Source organism: Sceloporus occidentalis, unplaced genomic scaffold (genome assembly GCF_023333645.1).
Source record: "Sceloporus occidentalis isolate IW3139 unplaced genomic scaffold, rSceOcc1.0.p SCAF_120, whole genome shotgun sequence".
In the NCBI taxonomy this organism is placed as follows: domain Eukaryota; kingdom Metazoa; phylum Chordata; class Lepidosauria; order Squamata; family Phrynosomatidae; genus Sceloporus; species Sceloporus occidentalis.
Genome location: NW_028317100.1, coordinates 1,637,501 through 1,657,134, shown reverse-complemented (window position 1 = coordinate 1,657,134; position 19,634 = coordinate 1,637,501). Strand labels below are relative to the sequence as shown.

At 38.5% G+C, this 19,634-nt stretch overlaps 1 protein-coding gene across 1 annotated transcript in view; it reads left to right on the top strand.

Moving 5' to 3' along the window:
- The window catches only part of LOC149282262 (peroxisomal acyl-coenzyme A oxidase 3-like), a 33,804-nt gene that overhangs the window by 8,933 nt on the left and 5,237 nt on the right, over positions 1-19,634 (top strand). The window contains exons 7-12 of the mRNA XM_089498401.1: positions 2,140-2,236; positions 2,601-2,783; positions 3,049-3,171; positions 6,648-6,768; positions 7,702-7,824; positions 9,050-9,163. Of these exons, the coding sequence (XP_089354527.1) occupies positions 2,140-2,236; positions 2,601-2,783; positions 3,049-3,171; positions 6,648-6,768; positions 7,702-7,824; positions 9,050-9,163 (761 nt within the window). The remainder of the gene's footprint in view (positions 1-2,139; positions 2,237-2,600; positions 2,784-3,048; positions 3,172-6,647; positions 6,769-7,701; positions 7,825-9,049; positions 9,164-19,634) is intronic.

The following is a 19,634-nucleotide window of genomic DNA, read 5'->3' as shown; positions in this document are numbered from 1 at the left end:
CTTTGAAATAGCAAAACGCTACCTGTACTTATTGCTCCATAACGTGCAGAAAAAAGCAAAAAAACATAAAAACATTGGGTATTTCTAAACTCAGGACAAATAGTAGAATCTATTTAGCAGGTTTTTTTATTACCTTTTATAGATGAGTAAAAGATTTTTCAACTAAAAGTTAGAAACAGTCTTTTTTCTAAATTTTTCACCATATTTTATACTTTTTTTAATAGTAAATAATATGATACAATCAAAACAATGTCATCTAAAGAAAGCCCTTCTTGTCCTAAAAAAAACAATATCTAATGTGTGTGGGTTCAGTAAACGGGAAAGAAGAAAATTACAGCTAAACACGAGCAGCGCAGAAATGTTAAAACGGCCATTGTCACGAAGGGTACAAAAAGTAAAATAAGCCTTTGTCACGAAGGGGTTAATCCAGAAATGTTCCATAGTTTATTCTGCTTCAAGGAATTCTATTATTGGAGTTTACATTGCGAGCAAAAAAAATCAAACTTACTAGAGAGCAGAGTTCAAGAAACACAAGTCAACATTGGATCTCTTTATGGTTTGTCAAGTATCCAACTTCCTAATATTTAAAGTTCTCTGAGCCGGTTTAAGATTATTTACGCAGGGTTTCATTACTTTTGGAGGCTGCATAAATATTTATGATTGTTGTAAATATTTGACTAACATTTTCTGCCCTTGAATGCCAAGTTAAAACAAAGTAATACATAAAAGATGGAAATAAATTTCATCTGTGAGCATCCAACCTTTTTATTATAATTAATATTACTTTAATAATAGTACGCTGTACTCTTAGTTATATGGATAATCTCGCTGTGGAGTTTTAGTAAGTATTTAGAAATTTTAAGTGTAAGCTTTTTAAAACAAATCCTTAAATAGTAAAATTATTTATAAGAATGATATTGTTTTGGAAAAATGAAAGACTGCTGCCTGAAGGAAGATTGCACTTCTTATTCAAAGTGTTTAGAGAAAATATTTCTGCCTCTGCTTTCCAAGTTAAGAGTATATGTGGGCTTTTGTATTTTTTTTTGTTTGATATGTATTTAGGTGGGGTTCCAAGTTATAAAAACTTTCAGAAGTTTGCTAAAGCAAAGGGGGGTTTAAAACTTCAATTGTGGAAAGCTTCAAGTCTGGGAGATCGTGAATTAGGAAGAATACAAGCAAGTCGGAAATCCTATGATGAATGTATGGACACAAAGCCTTGTTGTTTAGTAATGAAGTAACCGATTCTGATCATACAGTATGGGGACGGTATTTCTTTGGAAGTGTCTTTGCAAGGGGCAGCGATAGTGGTCAGTGGGGGCATGGCTAATTGTGCACGAGGTTTGGCTAGCTGCACATATGGGTGGGCTAACTTCATAAAGTATTAAGTAGGCAGGGACTGAGTATGCCCTAACACAGCTCGCCTGCCTAGAAAAAGTGGAAAGGGACCTAGAGACCTTGTGGAAGCAGATCTTCACCAGGAGGCTACAGGTCAAACTGGAGGGTACCCAGGAGTTTGAGGGAATCCGTACATGGATGTTAAAACCCCTCACAAGGTATATAGAAGACCTAGTGGCATGTGAGGGCTTTCAACCATATGTTTGTGAGAAATGTACAACTTTATTATGTTGAGGGATCTACTTGTCAAAAGGCTGAAGGTGGATTTGTCCCTTGCGTGAACCACTAAGCTGTTACTTCCCCGTTGTTTGTGTCTCTCATCCCAAGATTGTAGACTCTAACTGTGACGGGATCCTGCTGAAGTTGGGCCTGCCTTGGGTGAATTCCCATTGAGCTACTAACTATACAAATAAGACTCTCTAAAGTTGCCTGCTAAGGATGTAAATCAATGTTTGTAACCAACTTCTTAGTTAAAAGTTGGGTTAAAACAAGTAAGGAACAAATGAAGCCCGAGAGCATGCAATGGTTACGATAGAAGTTAAATTGTTCCATATGCACTCAATATAAAACAGATAAACATTAGGGAATACTTTAACGACAAAAATATTGAGGGTTTTGTTTGAATAAGCACAGATCTGAATGGTCACAGCAAAAAGGGGCTGACGTATACACCTAACATTATATATGGTTGGTAAATATTTTTGTTAGAAGGAATTGTTTTTAGAATTTGTTTGCAATTAACAGATTTGCCATGTTCTACAATGTCCGAATTCCCCAGGAAAACCTCCTGAACCAAACTGGTGACATTACATCTTCTGGGGCCTACACAAGTAAATACAAGGTATGACTACTGGCGCCATCTTGAGTTTTTTTGTCCATTCCTGCAAACTATAAACATGGATGGGCTAGTTATGAGGTTGTGTGGTGCTGTTTTAGCAATATGTTTTTGCCTCCGCTTAATGTTAACAGTGTCTGTGAACCATAATAGGCTCGTGATACCATGACCGGGAACAAAGTAGGTATAATAATCTTAATCTGTCTTCACCATGTTCCCTTGTATTTCTTTGAAAGAAGCCATGACTTCTGTTACAGGTTTGTGCCTTGGAATGGTTTTTAGGGTCTACAACAATATTATTCTTTCCTTACTTTTTCACTCAAAGTACAGTCAAGTACAAAACCAAATGTTTGCTGCATTATTCTTGTAGGATCCCAAGCAGCGTCTGGGTGCATCTCTTGGAACCTTGTCTAGCGGTAGAGTTTCTATTATTGGGATGGCGGTAGTAAACCTGAAGCTTGCAATATCCATAGCCATTCGATTTTCCGCCACACGCCGTCAGTTTGGACCGACTGAAAAGGAGGAAATACCCGTCCTTGAATACCAGCTGCAGGTTGTCTTTTTGATTTGTTTTGTGTGTACTTATTATTTATTTGTTTTGCCCTTTTATATTAAAATGAGTCACTCTTTGTTCCTACCATTTTTTGTGTGTGACACTGAAATATATTGACATATTCAACAACTTATGCATCAGTTTGTCATTTACTAAACTTAGAGTTGATTCTGTAGTTGGGGATAAACCACAGAATTCTGGATAACTCAAGTGTTCTCTTCTGTAGGCACTCAGCCGTAGCTATGTTTTTGTTTTTGTTGTTCAGCAATGGCGTCTGATCCCTTACCTGGCTGCCACCTATGCACTTGACCATTTTTCGAAAATCTTCTTTATGAATTTAATCGAGCTTCATGCTGGTATTCTAATGAAGGACAAAAGCCAGAGACAGGTAAAGTAACAAAACAAAAATATATATTGGGTTTCTAGTAACTTAAAGGTTCTGTCACACCAACTCCGCTGGTAATAAGACTTTTGTCAACAAATGTAGATAAATAGCTTTAGATATAATTGTAGAAGTAAACTATAGATACCCAAACTCTGCCTAGTAATAAAATTTTCTTCTCACTATTTTCTCAGGAGATGTTTAGTCTGTAGTCTGCATTCATGTGACACAAATAGGGGAAAAGGCTTTGTTGCCCCAGCAGCAGTATTGCCATCTTTGTGCAATAACACAATTCCTGGTTATTTAACATAGTAGAGCTCTCTGATAATGTGTCTTTGGCACTGGATTCCAAAAACATAATCCATGAAACTTGTTAAAATTGTTTATGAAATTTTCCTTGTTTCCTACGAGTCATCTTTAACGCATGGAAAAAGAGGCAACTGCCCTGGGGCAAGGCTTACCTTTGGGGGCTCATGGCCCACCATAGCCCGGAGGTCTGTGCATCCACCGAAGGGGTTTGGGACACGTCCCCTGTTTTTTGGAATTCCCAAAGAAGGCTGGATTTGCCATTTTCTGCATGTTTTGCCTGTCCCTAGTCAGTGAGATTCATATTAAGGCGTTTATTTTCTCATATAGAGTTTTGACAAACATATTATATGTGTATTCAGTAAATCAGTGCTTCACATAAACCTATAGGCACTTTTTTTTTATCTACGGTCAGCTTTTGTTAGCAGTGTTCAACTTGTATTTTTTTAAAAATGGCTCAACCCAACATAAAAAAAAAAATGCATGTATGATGGAAAAAATTGTGCACAATTGATGCTATTTCGAGTAATATCAGTGATGTCAGCGGCAATTCACTTCTGTTTGTGAAAAAGCCAATTCTGTCTGAAGATTTCTGTGGTCGGGTTTATATTTTTCAAAGTTCAGTGGATGAAAGATGATTTATTTTTGATATTTCCCTCAACCAAATGTCTAGACTTAAGAAGCTGTAATAAATCAGATCTATAAGGTCAAAGGGAATTTTCCGTTTGCAAGGGGTTATTGCTCTTCTCATTTTAGCGGAGAATACACAGTATGTGGGGGGGGGGTGAAATATATATGAATTTGTATGTTTATAGACTTTTTGTAAAGTAAACTATTATCCCCATCATAGTTCACACTTGTTGACACTGGTAGGCCCACGTACTCTTACACCTATCCAGTTTGACCAAATGCTCCCCATTTCCAAGCCAGTCTTTTTCTGATGACACTTTTACAAATCAGCTTTAGCGATTTAGTGTTTATAAAAGATTATTTTATTCCCGGGGGGCTGAAGTGTAAATCTAAATAGATTTGGAGAGAATAGTTCACAGAGCTATCGGTTGGCAAAGCCAGCATTGCAGCTATATAGGACTGCTTTGAAGTTATCATTGCGTGGTCGGTTCAGATAGCATGCGTGTGATTGGCTGCTGCTACTCCCATTGAGTAGACAATGGGGCATGAAAATGGACTCCAATATGTATTAAACATGAAAATAGGGCTGGAGTGCTCCTTTTAAGGCTGGACTTGTCCCTTAGGCTAGGCTTATCTTCGCTAGAGTCCTTCATATCGGGAAGCGAGCAGAGAAAATTGCTTCTGTCCAATTCTTTGTGTCGTCATCTCCACCTAGCGCCCAATCCCTCTTAGCTCTCATGGCAGACAGGAGAAGTTCCATGGTGTGGCTTCTTAATGGCCTGTGTGATTTTCTATGGACATCTTTTGCTTTACAATTAGACTGTTTCCTGTATAATTACCAAAAAAGGTTATAATTTCAGACATTTTGAGGAATTTTGTTTATATAATCAAATGGAGCTGAGGGCTTAAAACAACAACATTGTTAATATATATATATATATATATATATATATATATATATATATGAGTGTAAATTAAATCAAAATACTGAATGAATACTTTACTCAGAATAGAATAAAAGAAAAAAATCTTCCAAGTAGCGTTGAGAATTCTTGCAATATTTGTTCTATTAATAATTACAGGAATTACCAGACAGTCTAATAAGCACAGCGTGCAAAGCTTTCTAATTGGAAGAAGGTCATGAAATCGCTTTCTACAAATTAAGCCAAAACAGAGTTTTCTTAACTTCATACCTAATATTCCCTAATTTTGCCCTTTTCAGTGGAAAACAATTATATTTGGATGACTGATATTTTTATATTTTAAAACGATATTACCAAGAAAACTATAATAAAATGAGCTATAGACGCCAGTCATCATGCACTTTTTATGGGAGGCCCTTTTATGTAGCACCCCCCCCCCGGAAATCCATGGGAATAGATTCTTCATACTTATACATACTTCTGAAAGGACAAATAAAACAAACAATAAGCTTGGTCCAAGTGGGACTCCATTGGTTTTAGAGAAGACAGTACAAAGAGGTCTGTGATGCCTATCACTGGATCAGCCCAGTTACAGTAGAGTCATATTAACTTCCAAAAACTTGTGTGGTCTCTTCTTTAGAAAGTTGTTCCTTTCAGAGGGAGCAGTGCCTATAAATCAGTTAAAGGGACCCAATGATCAGTAATGTGTTTAAGTGCTTTGTAAGTCTTGAACCTGTAGGAAATAAAGTACTTCCCTTAAAGGAGAAGGTGCAGCTCCAGGGTTGCTGAGCAATGCGCCCCCTTTGTGGTCCAGTCTCCATAGCTGTTTAAATTAGCCAATCAGTAGCAGGAAAACCCCCATAGAAATCAGCGAGGGGGGGACATGTACAAATGCAGGGTCTTGCTAGACTCCTTGGAACTGTCATGTGAGTCAGTGCTGGAGATGGACGGTGGTGAGTACTCCACGCATGTGCTTTGACAAGCAGGAGATGGGTTCAGCGGAGCTGGGCGGTGGGAAAGGGGCAAATGCATAGTTGTGTATTCTTCTTCATGCAAGGGGGACCAACATTTATATACAACCATGGAAGTGCATTTGATAGCTTGGTTATCCCCTTAATGAATGCCCTACTGTGTCTTCATTTAATAAATGTTTACATGTCATGAAATATGCTTTTTTCCGAAGCTTGTAAGTTACGTCAAATACATCTATAACTTTGTTTGTAAAATTTAACCTTTTTATGGATTCTGCAATGCGATATTCCATTGGTTTCCATATGTATTACCGTGCATTTTTAACTGTGCGCTAGAACACCACATTATAATGGATCCATGGTCTCTGCGTGTTATCTGGTGTTTGAATGGCATCTCTATTGTGATTCGATTTTAACCAAACAGAGAAACGCTTTGCAAATCTTAGTAAGGGCTGAAATGTTTCTGTGATTCTTCAGCTTTGTAGAATTGGGCTTCCGTCCATCACTTTTTAGTTTTTCCTCACTTTATAGCAGCATTTCTTATTTTAGTAGCTGGTATTATGAATAGAGATAATCAAATAACTGTTTGCAGAACAGCCAAGCAGAATACTTTTTCACATTTACAGATCAGTTATCTATGTTTCTTCTTAAGGCCGAACTTGGCAAGGAAATCCATGCCTTGTCTTCTGCCGGTAAACCTTTGGCATCCTGGACTGCACAGCAAGGGACACAAGAATGCCGAGAGGCTTGCGGGGGTCATGGATATCTAGCCAGTAAGTGTACAAAAATGGAATTACTATGAAAGCAGAAACGTTTAAACGTGTAATTCCCCAGAGTCATCTAGGGATACGGCCAATAAATGATTAGAGACGAAACACTGCAGTTTATCTTTCCTTAAACAAAAACCTAGCAAAAGTACCATGTGAAGTACACATTTTGGGAAAACAAGTCTGCAATATTATGTATAAAGTATCTGCTTAGTTAATGGTCAAGGAATTGGTCACATACACGCACGCACAAACATATACACACTAAACATACTCACTCCATTACATCTCACTCCTCGGACACACACCCTTACCTTGCTTGGAGCTCTTCCTTATACCTTCTCGCAAAGTGTGCGTACTGCTGCATTATGTGGCCCCGCTGTTTTCCTGGCTCTGTTAGGGGGGAAGTTCAGGTCAGTTTGGCTCTGTTTTGGACTGGTCGGGGGGGGGGCATGGGTCCTGGTAATTATTAGTTGAGGTGGTGTTTAGTTTTTTAAATTGTCTCACTATGAAGCATTTCATCTCTTTGCTGCTGCTGCTATTTTTGTCCACATAAAGTTTGTGTGCTTATAGGGTATTTTGTTCTTTCACATATTTTAGTAAAATCAGTTTTATTTATGAAAAGTACATATACTGTAGCTTGTGTTTTTATTATTTCTAATAATTTATCATTTCTGTGTGTTGTCTGTGCCTTTGGAAGGGTCAAATAACTCAAACAATAGCTACAAAAATAAAATGTCTAACGTCATTTTTACATCATAGTTATTCAGTCATCTTGTAATGTAATGTTTTTGTATATTAAGACATTCAGACAAGCATCATTTTTTGTTATTTAATACTTTTTTAATTGCCTAAATGACTGCAAATCACCGAACCATCAAGGATTTTTGACCTGAATGTGTGTGAAGGTGCTCAGACTTTCATATCCCTTGCTTACAGTGAACAGATTAGGAGACATCCGGAATGACAACGATCCAAACTGCACGTATGAAGGAGACAACAATGTCCTGCTTCAGCAAACCAGCAACTATTTACTGAGCTTGGTTCATTCCGTACACGAAGGTTAGTATGTGTTAAAGGCCTAGTGGCGGTTGTTTTAACCATACATACATCTGTGTGTTAAGTAAACCAAACCATCATAGGTACTACTATACCTAGCTGGGAGGGCTTTTGGTTCCTCAACCGCTCTGGTTAGATAACTTTCGGACTCCAGTTTTTATTTTTTGTTGTCTGATTTTCACAATTCTACGAGACTTTTTGTTCTTCCTCGTGGGATTTCTATGCATTCCGGTATGGCGAGGGCTATAGTATTTGGCTCATGTCTGGCCTACCTCTCCTGTTAAACCTGCCAAATGGACAGTGCTGAAATATGATCAGAACCAGGCTGATATCTACTGATACACTATATACATGATTAAGTAAAACCACAACTTTGTCTTTTTGAATGGTTTCTTTTCCTCAAACCACCAACTGCCTTCCTAGTATAACCCTGCCATCCTTCACTAACCAGATTAACCATAAAAGGGTCCATTGCTAGAAAACAGAGGCCATGTGTCTAAAAGTGGACCTTCAGCCTGCCAGTGTTTAAAAAAAAATTGAGACAGGTTAAACACAAATTGAAAATCCTCTATGTACCCCACCATAGCACCGCGGTACAGATAGGAATTTCAAGCAGGAAAGGGCATTATGTGACAGCTCCCCTATAATTCTCCATGTTGTTTACCCGACACAGTCTCTTAATGTGGTCCTTTCAGACTTTGAGTATTGGTCACAGGTTCTATTACATGCTTGTTTTGAACGCCATCCAGTGATATATGATTAACACTTGCAGGTGTTGTGCAGGAAATGCCGCTCCCATTTAAAATTACTTGAACATAATATACTGGGAAACGCCAGGGTTCAAAAGTTAGAAATATAAGCTGTGATGGTGACCTGTAAAGACGTTCAGAAACGCTGGCGCTTCTGTAAGTAAGAGGCAAGTGAAATCAGTTCCAATTAGACTATAAATTAAATGCATACTCTAACATCTTATAGTCACCGCAAAACCTTTAAGCATATAAAGCCAACAAAGAACCGTTTACATATGACAGCAAAATGTTTTGACCTATCAGGGCCCTCACTTTCTGTCACATGGCAAGAATGACAAGAATTAAGCATTCCCTGGGAAAATAGGGAAAGACAAGCATTCACATTCTGCAGTAGTTCTGTTGCATTGGCAGTGTAGTTTAATTTTTACACTTGTGCTAATACAGCTATATCCATTTTTTCATATTTGTTTTATTCACAGATAAAAAAACTCTGGAGTCGCCTCTTGGATCGATCAACTTTCTTAATGACTTCAAAACCATTTTGGGCCAAAAGTTCACAGCAAAAACAATTGAAGAATGCCTGGACTGTGCAGGTAATAAGCTCAACAGCATCCCCTTTTTACTTGCCTCCGGTCAATGAAAAAGCCTTCTAGGTATCTTCCCACTTTAAACGGACAGTCTAATGTCCCAGGCAGCCTCTCCAACAAGCAATCCAAAGTACCTTGTGAGTACCTTTTACATTTTAAAGAATGCATATTAAAACTTTAGGAGAAGCTGCGGTGGGAAAAACACCTCCTCTGTGGTCCAGTGATTTGCGCCACTGGGGGTCTCTATTTCAGGTACATGGGACAGTAAAAAAAACAAAACTCATCATTTATGGGTTTGAGTGGTGTATATTCAAAGCAGAGGAGTTTACTGAGGAATAATGTGTAAAATATTCTAGCAGTAAATGCATGCAAATGCCTCCCAACAGAAATGATTAGAACAAACATTGTTGATAAATTCATGTTTTCAAATATATACTGGAATTTACATCCCAGCTGAGATGTTTAATGTTGGTCCATGCGTGATCTTACCAGTAGGGGTAACGGTACCATCTAAATAAATGAGGTGGGGGTCCGAGACCTATGCAAAAAAAATCTCCCTGTATATCAGGCTTCTTAGTTTGCATGTAATTAATTACGGTAGCTTTTGATAGAGATGAGTCCCTGAATTCATTTCAATGCCCCCCTGTGTACGATGAGTTGGATTGGATTGATCACTGTCCACAGAACTGTGGATTAATGACTAAGGGACATGTTGAAGTGGCAGGTATTTCTTTGTCCCTCCTTTGCTTTTAACAGCATCAGTTCCTCTATGTACACTCGCACACAGTTTAAGGGACTCGGCAGGTAGGCTAAACATCTTGGAGAACTAACCACAGATCTGGGTTGAGACCGCCTCAGTTGCTTCTCTCCCTCTTCATGTAATCCCAGACAGAGTCAATGATGTTGAGATCAGAGCTCTGGGCCAAACCATCACTTCCAGTGCTCCTTGTTCTTCTTTATGCTGACGATAGTTCTTAATGACTTTGGCTGTATGTTTGGAGTTGTTGTCATGCTGTAGAACAAATTTGGGGCCAATCAGATGCTCCCTGAGGATAAGTATCTGTCTGTATTTCTCAGCATTGAGGAGACCATTAAATCTGACCAAATCCCCAACTCCATCTGAAGACATGCAGCCCCAAACTTTGCAAGGAACCTCCATCATGCTTCACTGTTGTCTGCAAACAGCACTACATTCTCTTGTAATTACTCACTAATGTGTCGACATTTCAAAAGGTTTCATTAACAGGCCTTATAGGATCTTTTACCATTAAAGTTTGTGTTATGAATTAAGACGTGTGTTCAAGGAGAACTTTTTATCTGTGATATCCCAGCATCGACTGAGAGTTTGCTCTGAGACCCAGATATTGGTGTAAAACATCTGAAGCACCTTGTCAAACCTCGAGTGTTCCCAGACATCCTTATTACGAAATTATCTTTCTGGTCATCGCACATTCTATGCTGTCATGCTGGAGCTACAATAATCCCCACTGTCATACAGAATGGCTGCCAGACGCTAAGCTCTGTAGACATGAGATAACGTTGGCTGACTCCTTTGCTATCTCCTAAGCAGCTGTATCGCTAGGAGGGGTCTTTTAATAGTTTTGGCTCTTAGACCATCAATGCACGTACTATCAGGGTCACACATCTGTTTCTGCGAGGTCAGTAGGTCTTTCCCTGGTGATTGTTGAGACATGAAATCCACGCCCTGACTGTCTGCAAGATGAGGAGAACATTTCAGTCTAGACGCCACCTATCCCATAGTCATGGGGATCATTTATTTTGTGAGCATGTCATTTGTTGCTAGGCATCGCAAACAGTTATGCAAAATGAGGACATTTGTCAGAAATGTGAAGCTCCAGAAATATGATTTTTCGAAATGAAGCCAATCAACTTGACGAAGATCGAAAGTAAGTTTGCACAGTGTAGTCTAAGTTGGAGATCGCGTTTTTCTGACCTCTCAAAGAAAACAAACAGGGGCATGGCAGTCTGTTATTACACATCTTCCTGACCATTTAAAGTTTAGTTCCCTGTCAGCTTATCCCTTCTTCCTGAAACTCCAGCTGTTCGGTCTGCTTGCTGCCTGGAGCAACAGATTCTGAAAAACGCATTCCAAGCTGACAGAGTTGTTTAAAAAAACAAAAAACTTCAGTTTTGGAACCAGACACTCTTTTATTACTCAAAAACCTTGGGATATATATATATATATATATATATATATATCTGATACAAAACAAACAAAATATGGGCATACATTATGAAAAAGCATACTCACAATCTAATTCATAAATATAAAAAATAATTATTTTTGTATGTTCCTTAGTGTTTCTCCCTCAGATGCAATTAATTTAAATAATGTACAGGATAATTAAAGTTCTGTGGACATATATGTGTGTGTGTGTGAAGGAAATCATAATAGACTTTACTATCCAGCCTAAACATCATTTCTATGAGAAAAAAATGTTTCTGTTAACAGCGCTCACAGGGTATCCTTCTGAATATCTTTGATTAATGTCCGTTTGGCAGCAGAGGGTGCCGGGGGTTACATAGTGTTTCTTCGAGGGACATCCTATACTACCCTTAAATTAATAGACAATTAGGCAGACAACAGTAGGTATTCCATAAACACTGAATATATATATATATATATATATATATATATATTATATTGCCTATGTACTTCAGAGACATATCGGCATCATATTGTTTAACTTTATTCATTTTATTATCTGTAGACCTTTTTCATCACCCGAGTTTTCTAGCAGAATAGCAATAGAACTAAAGCCGAATACTAACTGCGTTCGGACTACGAGTATACAATCATAGAAGATTTCTATAAACATGATCTCAAACCACATCTCCAAGTGGTGATTTGTTTCCCCATTTATATTTTTTTTTTATATTTCTTGTGAGATTTGTTATGATCTCATGAAATAAGCCGATGCAGCTGATTGAGAATGCCAATCTACTGTACATATTGTATACAATCCAAGTTATAACTTAATTCGAAAAATCTGTTACACATCCCAGCTCTTAACCTACCGCTAACCTTTCCCCCCATTCCCGTATAACCACATCAGAGATCTTCCAAGTGAATGTCTTGGAAGACAGTAATATTTTGTATACAAAATCTTCTTCACTCGGCTTCAGGTCACACAGAGGTGCAGAAATAAGAAATGATTACCGTAACTGTGATTTTTGTTTTTTTAACATTTTTACTGATCTTCTGTTTGCAAGCAGGGTTAGTGGGCTCTGTACAGCTATGAGTCATGAAAATGGCTTAAATTAACACCAGATGTTCTGTTTAGGAGCATAAGGAGATTTTTTTTTAATTTTTTTTTTTAACTTTTACTGGAAGCAAAGTGCTATACGTACAATCATCTCTGTTATATAAATACTATGAGTACCCAACCCAGCTCATGCAGTAATGGACGTAGTACAATGTGTATTTCATTTAACATTTCTAGCTTCTAATCTTTTTTAGTAGTGTGTTCTTTGTATATTTTGTATGCCAATACATATGCTGAAGGTAAGACTAGGTAAGTGAGCAGTGCTAGGCTGACCCTTAACTATTTGCTCCTTTGGCCATTTCACAGATTCACTACTTTGTAGGACCAGTGGTCAATCCACCTAGCCTAAGCCTAGGGTGGCAGGTCTGAGGGGAGACGACAACCCCTCTGCCACCACACTGGGGCAGATTATCACATTGGACAATTAGGCTTTTGTTTACAAGAGATATCTTTGATCTCTCCAGTTGGCCGATTTACACCATGGAGGACTCTGCTGAGCTGCCTCCATCTCCATAAAACAATGTTGGCTGGCACTTCCTCATCCTTAACAGGTGGGGCATTGGCATTGGGCATCAAACAGCTATGTAATCAGCATTTGTATATTGCATATGTTGCAAGCTACCATACTATTGTTGGATGGACATTTGGTGCTGGGTAACATGAACCTGCTCAATACCTGCCCAATGGACTTGGTGGATGGCCCTCCTGACCAGAGTTAGAGAACAAATTGGAGGCATCTGACCTCTGAGCTCACATTGAGCCTGCTCTGCATGAACAATGCGGGATAGGATCACCCCCTACATGCACATTTATTATATCTTATTTTGACTTTTTGCCTCCATAATGTTCAGAGACACAACATATCAACAAATGCATACTGACATTGACATCAATTTATCTCAAGCAACAATAACTGTATAATAAAAAATATTTTGAGCTAAACGCCTACCCTGTTCTGTGAAGCATCTGCTTATCAGCTTCAATAGACTACACAGACCGGTTATTAAAGTTCTAAAGGTTATTCACTGCTTAGTAAACCAGCCACAGTTCCAGCATTTTCAGGCTTGCACCTATTTACTGCATTTTACATGCCAACTTGAAGTTTTGAATGTCTGGCTCTTTGCCAGATGAAACTAGATTAAATATTAGCATAATGGAGTTTGACTGAAATAATAATATAATACACACACACACACACACACAGAGTGCAATCAAAGATTTAGCATTGTTTATATTAATCCAATTCTTTGCATTTGCCGGGTAACTAAACATGTGGATTGTGTTTGCTAAAAAACAGCTTGATCTCATTCCGTGGCTTTCATTGTGCACAGCTCTTACGCAAACGTAAATTGGGAAATTAAATAGAGGTTATGATCTTATGTTATAACCTACATGTCAAACATAGTAGAATTGTGGATATAATTTCTACCTGCAGCAATGCATAAAACTGCCTGGGGAAGAAAACAGATTTTAAACTAAATTAGAGTGATCTAAATTTTGTGATAGAATTATTTCTCAAACTTTTTTTTTTTAAAGTTTAAAATATTCATAATTTAAAAATCCGTTTATTGCACTAGAAATATATTCCACTCCGTCCTTGGCTTTAGCTCTACTGTTTACAGAAATCACAGCGTGAGAGTGAAATTTGCACGGCTTCTCTGTTTTAATAGCTTTATACTAACCGAAGCAGAGACAATATAATCGTTTATACGTCTCCCCTTACATATATTTAAAGAAACAGTACATATTTTAATAAAACAAAGGAAAATGTGTTGGCATTCAAACCTAAGGTTTGCACAGTCATTATCTTCAATTTCATCTTTGATGCTCAATTCCCGTTGGGATTGTATAGACGCCTGCAGTGTCCACAGGGCCAGTCCTAGACTACATGGCAAGACAACTCTTCAATACCTCATCCCACACACCATAGTTTCCAGCTCAGATAGCATTATGGTTTCTTTTAACTATTACTGTGTTTACACAAAACATTTCGATCTTTTTGAAAAAGCAGGGTCACAGATGTTTAGGTCCCAAAAGGAAGTTCTTCCCCTATTTATGTGGCCCAGGTGTTGCCGCCATTTGAGACCAGTCTACCTAGGAAGGACACACCACCACCATGAGCCTGAAGACCAGCCCCGATTGTTGATCACTGTCTTAGGTCCTTCTGAGGGCTGCCATTGATCCATGTGGCTTATCCAGCTGTGACACAGATTCACTGGGGTATGAGGGTTACCCTTAATATTCTAGAGCACGCCACTTGCCAAGAAAACCATATTCAAAAAGTTATAGGGATATAAAATGTGATTGCATACTGGAAGAATCTACTTTTAGGCCAGTTCTTGTGGACCGCTAATAGATAAGGATTACGTATTTACAAGTCTTGTTCCAGACATGATCTCATTAAAATGAATCAATGATTATTTGTATGTTGTGTTATTTGTCATTTTAGACACAGTTTCACATATTTTAGGAAAACACTTTCAGGTGGCGGTTAAATATGCTAGTAAATGTATAAAAAAAATATATATCTACTTGAAAGCTGCCAGTCCATAAGGATTTGACGCTATGGCTACCTAAGTGCTGCATTGTAAACACAAACCACAGCACTTTTATAAGGATGCTAACTTACATTACTTTATCAGCTTAAATATTGTTTTTCCATGTTCCTTTGAGGCTGTAGAAACCATAGCTGCCAACAATCCTGAGGGGCACGTAACTACCAGCAGTTTAACATGCACAGTGCTCGGGCCGTGCGCACACAGGAAAAGGGTGGACGTTCTGTAAGCATTCCTTGGACGTTCCATCACACAAACACCTGCTTTAGCGTACAGAATTGCTTGTTCAAACATTTTATTCTAAACAATTATTCTTTATTATTGTAGCAGTTGTGTAAGTATATATAAAATAATTTACAAGCTACTCAGAAAAATAAACACCTTGCAGATGTTATAGCTGTGCCGTGATCTTCCCGTATACAGAAGGAGTGGAGGATTTCCAGAAGGTTATTATTAGACTGATAATGGCCCCGGACATACTAATTGGCAGGCTGGTATCTCTCTCAACCTGCATAACTCAAGCGAGATGTGGGGACAGTTATACATCGCTCAACATTTTACAAACTACCAGTGCTGCGGGTGTTTTTTTATACACAAAAGGTACCGGGTCACCTGACTGTGGGCCATTACTTAGCTTTGGGTAAGCTTAGGGGCTCTCAGGACACCTGCTGATGGCATCCTCATGCGGAAGGTCTCTACAGGTACATAATGAGTGGATGATTTATTTGATCCTCTTATGGTATTTCTTTTTGTTCCTTTTCTGTAAATGTGTTTTGGAACAGGACTGAACAGTGAACATCAAGTATGTTTTCCTCCAAATGTGTTCTGTTGGTCTGTAATATTTACGGCTGGACCCCCCAACCTCCAGTGATGAACGGTGCCTGCCCTCCCCTGCCTTCTAGCACATTGATATCCTATTATACTTGCGTCTGATGAATTCTAAGGGGCGAACACGAAACTCTACTGGGGCTGTTGGCTAGACAATGGTGGACACCAAGCATAACCCAGTTTTCCTGTAAAAAAGAGCCTCACACAACCATAATGTAACCCACCGATACTGTATAAACCAACATTGATGCAAAAGTAAATGGCATTTCAAGTGTGTGTTTTAAAATGGAATATGTTATATGCAAAATAAATAAGGTTACCTATGTATGTATGCTGCAGACACTGATTGTCTGCCACAAGGGACCATGCAGATCATTCTTCTACAGTTCCTTTACTGTAGTAGTGAATGTAGGCGAAGAAGTTTGCAGATATCAGGGTGTATCTGGATCCATTGTGTTCTTCCTAAATATATTTCATTTAAGTGCAGATTATTGCGAGATAAGTATTTAAGAGGTGATATTAATTTGTTACAAACTCCCCATGGAAGTATGGTTGGGGGTCTGCATTATTAGTGGACTTTTTCACCTAATAATGAAAACAGGTGCACCAATTTCAAGTCTTTTTCCGGTGCCTCTCCATCCAGCTATCTTACTGTCCAGTACCTGACATAATGCAGGCAAATTGTGTCTAAGATCTGCTGTTTTGAACATTTTTGTACATCGGTTCCAACTAATATTCTATTTAAAAAGCAGTTTTTGCATTTTGTTCATTTTCCATTTCTAGATACTTCTTTGGCACATTAAGGAGCGAATTTAAAGTTTATTCCACAGCAACGCACTAATTTTACTAAAGCCTGGAAGCCTTCCATAAATCTTGAGACCATAGCAAACCAATAGCTGTTCAGGCAGTGGCTGTCTGCCGTGGATTTAGTATAATCATAACTCCTCATTCATTATGCGGGACCAACCTAAATGAGTTTGTCCTTCATAATGAATAGATAACATTGAACGATGTGTTACCCCTAAACCGCCTTGAATATGCGCTACAATTCTGGGCACCGGTCCTCAAAAAGGACATTATGAAATTAGAAAAAGTGCAAAGGAGGGCTACGAAATTAATAAGGGGATTGGGCGATACTAGTTATGAAGAGAGACTAAAAAAGTTAAAATTATATACGCTAGAAAAACGGCGTCTCAGAGGGGATATGATAACATTATATAAATATATGCAGGGCCAATTTAACAAGCTCTTCGGTGACCTGTTCATTAACAGAAATGTACAAAGAACAAGAGGTCACCCTCTGAGACTGGAAGAGCGCAGGTTTCATAGACGACAAAGGAAGGGATTCTTTACAGTGAGGACAATAAAGGTATGGAATCCATTTCCAAGGGAGGTAGTGTTATCCAATACATTAGATACCTTCAAAAGGGGCCTCGATATTTTCTTAGAAAGGCAGGACATACAGGGATATAAATAGAATAACATTAATATTTTAGAGCTTCTTGATCCAAGGAGAAATCCGATTGCCTCTTGGAGTCAAGAAGGAATTTTTTTCCCCTGATGGCAGAACTCGAAGTAGCTTAATTAGGGGTTTTTTTGCCTTCTTTTGGATCAAGAATAGGAAGTTTAGGTAAAAGGGTCCATGAACCTGATGGACTTGGTTTTTTTCTCAACCTTACAAACTATGTTACCCCACTGATTTAACAATGCATCATGCAGCTCCAGTTTCTTGCCCCCAATATTTCAGGTGCCCAGTTTGTAAGCTGTGATTGAGGTCCGCCCTGCAAAAACACAGACCTTGTTGCTTGGTGGGCTGGCCAGGGGGGGATCCACTGATTTCTTTGACCAGTTCCATAATCTCCACCTCTTGCAAAAGCAGGATCTTGGGGCAGCTCAACAAAAAAATGCTTAAAATATACTTGGTAGGTATCCGGTTCTGCTCTTTTGGAGGAAAAATGTGATTGGGCCTTCATAAGGCATGGAGAAGACTATAAGTTCCAATGTTAAGTGAATGCACCTTATTGAGTAGCAATTTATCATTTTTTCCATTTACCAGTTGACCACTGTGTTAGACTTGAAAAAATGGAAATGGGACTTATTATGAGAAAACTGTAATTTAATAGCTTTTGGATGGCGTGACATAATGAGGTCAAGGAAATAATTCCATTGCATAACACATGAGAGAAATATTTAGGAACTGAATTTATTACCTTACGTTTTTCCTAGAATTGGCTGCTTGGTAGTATTGTAGAAAAGCAGGTCTCCAAGTAAATGTTGCGGTTGAAGCCGAGAAGCTGTTCAGTCTCTGGGGGAAATCTTTAAAAGTTTTATAACAAGTGAACCAGAGATGCCACCAATTTTCAGTGACTTTTTATATTCTGGATGTGTTTTTTTTATGAATCCGGAGCATTGTGTTAAGTCATGCAGAGTGGAGTCACATTTCCCCGGTTAAACCCCTGTGCCGAGAGACAGGCCTGTGTCCGTACTTAGTGTTCTGTTTTCATGGAAAATGTTAGAATTTCATTTTGTGAGTTCCTAGTCTTCACATTTTATAACGATTAGCACAGTGACTGTTATGACATCAGAGGAAAGGTAACACACGTGGCAGCTGCAATGAAAAGCTTCAACTTCCAGTGTCCAAAATAACTTATATATATTAGTGGTTAAATTATAGCAGTTCTTAACCATTCTAATTACAGAATTTAGTTGCTCATCTCCACAAGGTTAAACCCCCCTAGAGCTTTTAAGTAAAAACGCAATGTGTTGCACTGGCACTCTGAAGGTTAAAAGACAGAACTATTACCTGGCAAAGTAGATCCGTCTACCTGCCAGTTACAACGTCCTTGCAATGCCAATACCTGGTTATGTGATCAACACAGCTGTAATAACTTTATTATACAATAAAATACGTTTGCCTGGAGAGTTACTGAACGATTGGCATCAGACACGTTCCCATGGCAAGTAACGTAGCCTTAGTTTACAGTTTGAGTAAGTAAATTCTTGGGTGGTTTTAATGGGATTCTGGATGCTTTTGAGAATTTATAGTTGAATTAAAAAGAAAAACCATACCTTTTAGGAAGAAACAAAAAGTGGGGGTTCGTAGTATCTTTGAGTTCGATATGCTTCATTACAAACCAGGGCTGCCTTTTAAAACCCCTGATCCAGGCTTAATTTAGGGGCCCACAGCCGCTGTCCCTTGCCCCCCCCCCCCAAACAGTCTCCTGGGACACTCTAGGGCTGTACCAATGCAATGGAGGTGCCAATACATATAGGGCAATATATCACATGACATTATATCCCAGCGCCTAGTACCAGGCCCGGCACAAAACAGGAGGAATTGCTAATGGAGAAATCAGCACCTCCACCTCCATCGCACCGCACCGCCAAGGTTTTTATTTGTAGACTCTAGACTGCAAAACAATCCTACAATGAAACCTACAATAAGATTTGGAGCATATTCAATTTAATAAAGATTAAATATATATTTTGTGCTACAATGAAAGCTACTAAAAACATTTGTAGTTAAATGGGGTCTATATAAAGATTTTAAATTAAAATTGAACCTAATTCTTCAATGACTTTGATCTCAGTTGGCTGACCGGAGGTTTAGGTTGACCTGCTTAGACAATTGGAGATTTTCAAATAGAGAAATAGCATTCACTATGCGGAAATTCAGATGCTTTCTAAACGTGAGGTTGAACGGTTAGTGGTTGTTACTTGCCTATGTGCCCTCGAAGTATGGTTTTAGCTTTTTTTATTATCATTTCATTGGTCTGGATTTTAGATGGCTCTATAAATTAGTCTACT